This window comes from Lathyrus oleraceus, chromosome 7 (genome assembly GCF_024323335.1).
Source record: "Lathyrus oleraceus cultivar Zhongwan6 chromosome 7, CAAS_Psat_ZW6_1.0, whole genome shotgun sequence".
NCBI lineage: Eukaryota > Viridiplantae > Streptophyta > Magnoliopsida > Fabales > Fabaceae > Lathyrus > Lathyrus oleraceus.
Genome location: NC_066585.1, coordinates 192,392,219 through 192,401,964, shown reverse-complemented (window position 1 = coordinate 192,401,964; position 9,746 = coordinate 192,392,219). Strand labels below are relative to the sequence as shown.

Genomic DNA, 9,746 nt, shown 5'->3' with positions numbered 1-9,746 from the left:
AAAAAATAGAATGAGTGTAAAAAGACCCACGGTAATTAATTAATTAAAACCCTAAAATGCTGGTGTCCTACTGAACTCACATCATTAGCCGTGAAAACCAGAGCCTCGCCGGAAAAAGCAGGCGGAGTTGCTCGTCAGCCGCCTGAAACACCGAGAAAGCCATCCAGGTTTTCCTCTTTTCATTCATCTCTTTCGGATTTTCCTCCCCCTCTTCTGTATCCTTTCTAATTTCTTCATGTAACGTTGTTCGATAGAACTTTCAAACAAATCAATGGCTTATAGACGTTGCCTCTTGCAAAGAGGGAACCTCATAGACCGGAAGTTCCACCCGTCTTTCACCTATGTTATCCATGGCAGTGAAGGGAATCGTGACCAGCCAGACGAAAAACCTTGTTCAACAGGAATCAGTAGTTTTATTCAATCAAGATCCTTTCGAAGCTCTCTTAATGGATCAACGGGTTTTTTCTCATCCTCTCAACGTGGACACTTTTCTCCATTTGCTGGATATAGTTTCTGCCGAAATATGTCTACACTGAATCAGGATTCGGATAGGATTACTGCAATGACTGATGTAGCTGATGTTCTTATTGATACTACCATGGAGGCTGTAGCTTCTCAGGCTCCAGTTGCTAGTGAAGTTGCTATTGCTGCTGCTGATTCTTATTTGCCGGTACAAGCCTTGCAGTACGTTATAGATGCAGTGCATTCCTTCAGTGGGCTAAATTGGTGAGTTTCACTTGCTATTCATCACTAATAAGCTCTGTAGTAGCACCAACGCCTCTTAAAAAATGTGTGTCAGTGTCCGACACGACACCAACACTTGTGATTTCTTTCAGTTTATTCAGTTTTTGAAATTATTACCGGTTTCAATGTATCAGTGTTGTGTCTGTGTTCGTGCTTCATAGGTAATAAGTAATGAAGCTAATGCTTTTCCCTTAAGAATATACAAGTTGGGGTCTTAGATTATTTATGACCTTTTTAAGGTGAATGGAAATAAAGAGTTTTTGAGACTATGCTAGCTACATTGTTCTTTAATGAGTTGTTAATTCCTAACTCCTAAAAAATTTAATGGCGCATGGATTTTGTATCAGGTGGGCATCCATAGTTCTAACAACTCTCTTGATTCGAAGTGCAACTGTTCCACTCTTAATAAATCAACTCAAGGCCACTTCTAAGCTTACAGTATGTTGTGCTGCTTTGTTTTCATATTCCTTTCTTGCTAAAATGTAGTAATGTCAATGAGTATTACTTGCCCCTTTCTCCTTTGTTGTTCTATTTCAACAGGATACTAATTAGATGTTTGGAGTGAAATTTTCCCTTTGCTTCTCCTTCCATTTTCGAATACGATATCCCTGATATGGGTTGTAGGGTTTATTATTCACTCACTTCACCATTTTGTTCCTTCATTTTTGCCCTTTTGAATGAAGGTCGTGAAGCTTGTTGTATATTTGATAATGCACTTTTTTTTTATATCCTTATCTATCTTATTAAGCTTACTGTTTCATTGTGTATTGCAGCTTATGAGGCCTCGCTTAGAAGAGATAAAGGAAAAAATTGATAGACAGGTAATGATGCTCTAGTTCATCAAGTCATTTCTTAATACCAGCAATATTCGATATGATGCTTATGCGTGTAAGTTAAGCAACAGGAGCCTCACAAGTTCTATTGTCTTAAATCTTCAAATTTTAGTTTGGATTTTTTTTATAGTTCACTGTTTAAGCGTCTAACCTGATTATCGATGTCATCGGTAAAACTGTAGGGATCAAAATAAATAATTCTACTCAAGTAGTCTCATTTTTTACCTTCAGTGAGTGTGACTAAGTTCTCTTATGCATGAGAGCAGATGAAATATGATAGGAATCTGATCTTTGTGAGTCAACCTTGAGGATAAGTTGTTTTGAGGAGGCGTGTGTTGATAGAGTATAGAAACATGTCTTATTAGAGTAGTTAACCGTTGTTAGAATAGTCAGTTAGTAGAGGTTTTGTTATATAGTTATCTGTATAAGTAAGAGAATACAAGGATATAGATAATTTTTAACCGTGGAAGAGAGATTTTTCTCCTATTTACTTATATCCTTTCTCAAATTTTCAGCAAATTGTTCATTCTTTTCAATGAAAATCCACGGATCCTAACACTCCCAAGTCTCAACCCACCAATCACTATAAATATCCGAATTCCATACTCTTTTCCAATCTCTCTTTTAAGACAAAAACTCCACCTTCCATTTTTTTCCTTTACAGTAATTATAGATCTTGAATAGAAATTTACACTAAGTTGAATCACACCAACTTTCAGCGCATTATTAACTGGTTTTCTATCTCAGTTTTTTTAATATTGACGGGGTACCTTTCAAGTTGCATATTAGGAATTTCTGCCCCTTCCTTCAACACTATGGCATGGTCATGTCTTTTAGAAGGTACTTTTATAGGATCTTTAAAAACATCTGAGAATCTTCAATAGTTCTTGTAGCCCATTTGGTGTATAGCCACGGTGATATGTGAAAAGATAGAACATCTTTGAAAAGCTTTGTTATTATTAGAGTTTAGGTTAGGCATAACAAAACCGACTTGTAAGGTGAAGATTCCTCCCATTTATAAACACGTTGTCAGGCTATATCTCTTCAAATATGGAACTCCTACCCCCTTCCCCCTCCCCCACGCCTAGGGTTGGACTGGACATTTGGAGTATGATCTGAGTGGCCCGATAGCGGAAACATGACAGGAGGTGGTCAAACGGATCCTGGGTAGGATTTAAATCCATATTAGAGTTTGGGTTGGGTCGGGTCTAACTCAACCTTACAAAACCCGGTTGTAAGGTGTGGAACTCTTAACAAATACCCCTCACGTCTAGGATTGGACATCTGGAGTGTGAGTTGAGTGGCTTGATCGAAGTAACCTGATAGGAGGTGGTTCAACTGATCTTGGATAAACTTTGATGCCATGTTAGAGTCTGGATTGGGCCTAACTCAACTTTACAAAATTGGCTGTAAGGTGAAGTTATTAATCACCTAGTTTATCTTCTGTGATATGTGTCTAATCGTAGAGTAACTTAGTTTATCACCTAGGATTAGTTTTATATTGCTTTTTAATATCATGATTTCCTTCATGTTTTTCTTATTTATGGATTAGGAGTCTTGTGTCCTTATAGTTAGGGATTGGTGTTTAGTCTTTTGTATCAGTTCAATATTTTATATATTAGCAATAATTTAATGCTCTTATTCTTTCTCTTATTTATCTAAAGCTAACAACTTCAACAAATTCCATTAAAAATGATTTTTCAATTAAAATAAGTGACTTGTCTATTAAATAGTTTATAAGAAATGAGTTCTTTGTCATATTGGAGCAATGGAATTTTTTCTTACATGCATGTTATACGTTATATCAAAAGACAATTTTTTTTTCTACTCACAATAAAATCCATTTTTCAGACAATGGATCCAGAGGCTGTTGCTGAAGGTCAGAAGGAGATGTCAAAGCTATTCAAAGAGTAAGCAGTTCCATAGTTTGTTTAATGCATGACTGCAAAATGAAAATAGCTATGATTGATCTCCAAATTTAATGTAAATACTGCATTCGGTGATACAATGTATCACCGGAGTAATCTTCGTGGTGACTAGTGATGGCCATAACTTAAATATAACTTTTAATACTCAGTGTCACTATTATTATTGGCTTCATTCGAATATGCTGTTTTCATTAAAATGAAAATGTTGCTTTTCTAAACAGTCAAATAATCAATCAGATATTTAAACATTTCTTCTACTTACAATTGTGATCACAATAGTCCTATGAAGATTCGTTATGGTTAGTATTTAAGAAAGTATGATGTAATTGGTCTGTGGCTCCAAGTAAACTTTATTTTAAGTAGTAAATAAAACTTCATGGTTCTTTTGTTTCATTAGATATGGTGTGACTCCATTTACGCCAATGAAGGGACTCTTTATTCAAGGTCCTGTCTTCATTAGTTTTTTTCTTGCGGTAAGCTGACTTTTGCTTTGATGTTCCCTCTAATTGTAGAATCTGATGATGAGCCTTAATATTGTTTCTATTCACTCAGTTCTATTTTACTTTCTTTAATGGCAGATAACAAACATGGCTGAAAAAATGCCATCATTCAAACACGGTGGAGCTTTCTGGTTCACTGATCTCACAACTCCAGATGCCTTATACATTTTTCCAGTTATAACTGCATTGTCATTTTTATTAGTAGTAGAGGTGCACACTTCATTTCCAGAGACTTTACTTTCAACTTTTCAATTATCTTTGTAGTTTGACTTTTTGAAATCTTGTCTGAATGTGTTTGGTCGTACATTTCGTTTTTTATTTTCATTTTAGTGTAATATGCAAGAAGGAATGGAAGGAAATCCTATGGCTGCCACCATGAAAAATTTCTCAAGGGTTCTTGCTCTTCTTTCCGTTCCTTTCACCATGAGTTTTCCAAAGGTAAACTTTCCTAGCCCTTCTTTTCGGATGGAACAACTTCCCTTTGCTACTACACGCATATGCATATGAAAATTTTTAATTGTATAAATTTAAGAAGAAACAGTGGATTTATCTTTGTTAGATATAAATGCCTCTAGTTCTATTATTTCTTTGTACTGTTCTAACTAGTTAGTTTCATTCTGTTTGTACAGTGACAGTGTCACTTATCTGCACTTATCTTCTCCCTTAATGAATTCATTTTTTTAAATCAAAAGGATTGATCATAATAATCAGAAAATAACATATTCAATTTTAGAAACTTGTTGGGAAACCTGGAAAATGTTATCTGTTGACCTGTAACAAAACAACATCGTATTCCAGTTCCGGTCAGGAACTTAGAAAATTGCTGTGTTTTCTATATTTTAGAAAAGAAGTCTTAACAATCATGAAAATTAATATTGAAATTAACCTTAAATTGAAGAGAATCTTTCAACAGAACTATTATGCATTATAGATTATAGATATAGAAGATAGAGTATTGATTGATTCTCCTTTTTTATTACACATGATTGATTAAACTGTACTGTAAAGATATTCAATGGTGTTTGGCTAATCAAATAAATGTTTGCCTATTTTCTTCTAACTACTGCTGCTTTTATTTGCCATTTGATGTAATTTGAACTTGTGTTCATGTATAATTTTGCAGGCTATATTTTGTTACTGGATTACATCAAATTTGTTTTCACTTTCATATGGAATGGGTAAGGGGAACTTCAAAATTCTCATTTGATATTTCATATTGTCATTATTCACCTTTTCAACATGCTGAAATTTGGTTTTGTTTCACCATTTTGCAGTGCTTAGAGTCCCTGGTGTAAAGAAAACTTTAGGTATTCCTGATTTGCCTCCTGCAGAACCCACCAGCTCTCCAAAATCTCCCTTCTCAATATTTCCAGCACTAAAACAAGCGGCATCAGTGGCAAGTGGTCAAAGCTCATTTCCAGTTGATTCATCAAAACAGCCCAATAAAAAGCCATCTTCTTCTGCTGCTGTTATCAGTCAAAGGCTTAGAAGCTTAGAGAAACAAGTAAAAGGAAGAAAGAAAAGCAAGAAGTGATTAAATTTACTAGCTCTTTAATTGTGCCATATAACATATGTAGCAAATATGCTTAGATTTTTTGTCATAGTGTATTATTATCCTCGGATTGAGGGGAAACTAACCATTTATTTAATAGGGGAGAGGGAATAAAAACAGTATGTGATCAATTTTGCTGCGGAAGCTAATGCTTTTTGTTCAGATGTAATATTTACATTTAGTTTATTAATAACATTTTCTTGTGTTTATTTACTTATTCATGGTATGAACTTGCAAAATACGTGAAGGATTTTAACCCCTGGGATGGGATACAAGCCCAACTATCTTTGTATGCTCAACATTTTAATGATTTAAATTTTTGTAGTTTTATTCTCGTATAACTATGCACTTTTGGTTCTAATTTGAGTGTTTTAAACTATTGATTCCCTTTGAATTTTTATGGTCCTTTCGTTATTGGTGATGTGAGATTGATGATTGGGATAAAAAATATATTTTTTAAACTCATTCATTTACAATCAAGGTCTAATATACATATTGCATGTGTCTATTAGCTTTATAAACACTCAAATTATTTCTAACCAAAACAATACGAGACTATATTTTACTAATCAATTTGTGCTCACCTTATTTTTTCAAGATTTTTGTTCCTTCCTCGTAGTGTTTATGAACATGTCCTTCATGTGGAACATTCTCATATGAGTCTACGCCAAATCCACAAATCACAAACACCATGCTATTGTTCTTTACAAAGAAATGATAACTGAAAAAGAAAATGAAATCTTTCTTGATAAACACAGTTACCCGTTTCTTCTTAAGGTTCATGCCCATGTTTTAAAACTTAGGTTTGAGTTGGATAGTTATATCTGTAACAATTTGATTCATTTCTATGCTTTTGATCTACTTTCTATATCAACTTTTCATCTCCAATCGCATCTTGACAAACTTCAGCAACCTTTACATTCTTTTCTACTGCCATGCAAAACAATTGTAAAATCACTATACATTCCTTCAAATTAACTCTAAAACCATCCTTTCCAATTTAGAAAAACAATATAATAAATAGAAAAAGAAATTCCAAAGTGCATTATATTGGTCATAAATCAAATAACAAAAAGTAGAGAATTTAATTGGAAGGATTAAGGAGACCTGTTTTTTTTAATGCAAGACCCTGCAGTAATGAACATCTTGAGAAATTACCACAATTTATGTTGACTTAAGTTCAACGATTTCATTTAATCATTTTTTTTCTTACAATTTTGACTTGCAGCCACCAAAATCGGATAGTTAGAAACATAAACATTTGAAGATGGTTGATAATTTTTCAATCTTCCCTCCCTAAATCTGTCCAGAAAATTTTATAGTTAATACCAAACTGAATTATAATATCAGATCTATTAGATTACAAATTATGTCCATCATTACTCACAAATATTACATCTATTAGATTATCTCCTCCTTGTAAAGGAATGAGTTTTAACAAGAGAGCCAAAAAAATATATTTAAGTCATTATTCAATTACCTCCAACAAGAATTTATTGCAAAAGGCAGTTGCGACAAAACATTTTCCATGGTTTTATGGAAGCATTTCGTCTTTGCAATATACTCCTATGATTTTTTGTTTTCGTCCTTGTCATTTGCCAATATGGGAACTCGGTGTGGGATTTGCCAATATGGGAACTCAGTGAAAATGGGATTGAGATTGAGTTTGATACACGATGAAAAGGAAGATAAGGACATGACACACAACACCGATAAAGTCTTATTTAGTATGAGATGGTTACATTAATCTTTTTCAAAATATATTATATTTAAATAGTTAATCTGAAGATGTATTTTTAATAACTTTTCTTATATATTTTTTTACATTTACATTAATTGTTTGATTATATTTCATCTACTCTTTAATACCACATAATTTACATGTCTTCTCTCTACATATCAGAACCACCAAAGTATATTTTCTACCATCTTTTTTATTATAGGTGTTTCCCCAATGTTTTATCTAATATTGTCATTTCTAAGTTTATCATGTCTAATCTTATCACTCATCCAATACAACATCCTTATCTCTGCTACACTTATTTTATTTTCATCCAATATTTTGACTTTTAATTGTCCAACATTTTGTCTCGTACAACATCGAAGGTCTTACTGCAGTCAGGTGGAATTTTTCCTTCAGCTTGAGCGGTACTTTTGTGTCATATAAAATCCATAAAGTTATCTTTCCTTTTAGTCACCCAACTTGAATTCGATAGCTTACATTCTCTTATAATTCTCCATCGTTTTGTATTACGGTCCCAAGATATTTAATTTGTGTGACTTGAAAGAGGATATGATTTACAACTTTCACATCTAGGTTAGAAACACTTTTTCTTTTACCGAACATGCATTTCATATCCACCATGTGTTTCTAAAGCTCGTCTCCAACATCTCATTTAAATCATAATTCGACTCTTCAAGTAGGACTATATCATCTACAAAAAACATGTATCTCGCTGTTAACTCTTGGACGTGTTTCATGAGTACATCCAAAATTAAAGTAAAAAGATAGGGGTTTAGTGTTGAACCTCGGTGCAAACATATTGTAATTGAAAAACCGTATATCTCTATGCCTTATGTTTGCACTCAATGACTTTATCTTTAAGAATTTTTCGCAATTCAATATGTATGTTGTTTGGTTTAGCTGCCTTACTGTTACTCATCATTTCAATGTTTCTTTTACCCCTTGTTTCTGAGTCTGATGGTAGTAGTTATAATTTTAATCACCTTCTCTAATGTCGAGCCTACAATAGTTGGATCATCTTAGATGGATCTTTGTCACACTCTGAGGCGATTAAACAAGCTAGATCCTCATAGAAGGATCCTTGTCACTCTTTGAGGCGATTAGACAAGCATGATCCTTAACAAAGAGCCCTGACATCATGTCTAGAGTGATTAGAGGCTCGAGACCCAAGCATAAAGATCATTATCGTCGAGTGGGAGCTAAAAATAGAGTATAAGAAAATAAAAGTCTGTACAAATAGGGATAAAGTCCAAAGGAAATAAACAAACAGGGTGATTAGAAAGTTCTCTAGAAAAAACATGTATCAAAAGGGGATCAAGGTGCAAAGGACTTGTCAAGGGACTTACTTGTCGTCCACCAACGAACCATCTTGAACCACCTTGAACATGTTCATTCAATTAAAATCTAGGTTTGCATAGAAGAAGGTCACCTACTCCTTCGCCCTCTCAAAATACTGATCAAAGGCGGCCATAACTTCGTCCTTGAGTAATGAAGCCTTATCCTATAAACCTTTTATGAACCAGAGAGCTCCCTTCAAGCTTTTCCCATCCTCATCTTGGGCATATGCTTTTAAAGCCACCTTATTGGCAAGGGCTCTCAAATTATCCATCTCATTGGCCATGGTTGTCATCGTCTTCTAAAAGGCTCGTTAAATAGGAAAGAGACTTATTGTGAAGTGACTGATTGTCGCAAGGAAAAATCTTTGAAAATAGGAGGCAATGCCTAAATAACTCTACAATATTGAAAGAAAGGTCACTCCATAACGAGGGTCAAGGAGCTCCAATCGTCGAAACAGGTCCCCCGACTGTCTTTCCTCCTTTATCGGTTATCGAGTGGTCTACCGAAGGCCCCAAGGAACCCTCTTCTCGACTTTGACTCTTTGGAGGGAGAACTCCTCAATCACTAGATGTTAGGCCCTCTCTTTTTCTACAACAGTCGATAAATCTTTAAGGAAAGTCAGGGACATGTCCACTAGTCGCTGCTTAGCTTGCATATGAACCATGCAACCTCTCCTCTCGCAGAGCGATATTTTAGACGTATCCCCTGCAAGACGACGACGTTAAAACGTGCAAAGTAGTAAATAAGGATTCAGGTCATAAGGTTATTTTCATACCATAAAGATTACCCATATACTTCTCTACTCCACCGTCGTCTTCTCGATCCAGGGTGATTAAAGCACGAGAGCTCATAAGCTGGATATAATTTAAAACCTGGATCACCTCTCACTTGAGGAGAGAAAGGGTGTTGTAGTATATCCCCTTGGAAATTTGAGGATTCATTGTCCATGACAGAGGAAAGTGAAAGGCACACGTCACCTTTGTGGTCACCACATAAGCGTCGTCTCTCCATCTGATCCACATGAATTTATCTTTCCAATCCTTATAAGGCTCCACGTATGATTCCAACAAATGCCTACTAGACAAAGCACATAAAGTTACCCAACCA

At 34.7% G+C, this 9,746-nt stretch overlaps 1 protein-coding gene and 1 long non-coding RNA gene across 4 annotated transcripts; one reads left to right on the top strand and one right to left on the bottom strand.

Annotated features, from left to right (window-relative positions):
- LOC127107878 (mitochondrial inner membrane protein OXA1) lies at nucleotides 1–5,770 on the top strand. 2 transcript variants are annotated; one of them, XM_051045219.1, is made up of 10 exons: nucleotides 1–167; nucleotides 255–726; nucleotides 1,092–1,182; nucleotides 1,518–1,565; nucleotides 3,429–3,487; nucleotides 3,903–3,978; nucleotides 4,084–4,215; nucleotides 4,336–4,443; nucleotides 5,129–5,183; nucleotides 5,280–5,770. In XM_051045219.1, exons 2-10 carry the CDS (start codon nucleotides 272–274, stop codon nucleotides 5,537–5,539), a joined length of 1,284 nt encoding a protein of 427 aa, XP_050901176.1. In that variant the 5' UTR covers nucleotides 1–167; nucleotides 255–271; the 3' UTR covers nucleotides 5,540–5,770. The 2 variants fall into 2 exon arrangements, with proteins under 2 accessions (XP_050901176.1, XP_050901177.1); XM_051045220.1 differs by lacking the exon at nucleotides 1–167 and having other exon boundaries at nucleotides 174–726.
- Nucleotides 5,771–6,180: 410 nt separating this feature from the next.
- On the bottom strand, nucleotides 6,181–7,269 carry LOC127107880 (uncharacterized). Of its 2 annotated transcripts, XR_007795859.1 has the most exons (3): nucleotides 7,038–7,269; nucleotides 6,665–6,859; nucleotides 6,181–6,487 (listed from the first exon to the last, which is right to left on the bottom strand). It is a non-coding gene; the product is annotated as an uncharacterized LOC127107880 (long non-coding RNA). The 2 variants fall into 2 exon arrangements; XR_007795860.1 differs by lacking the exon at nucleotides 6,181–6,487 and having other exon boundaries at nucleotides 6,663–6,859.
- Nucleotides 7,270–9,746: the final 2,477 nt, after the last annotated feature.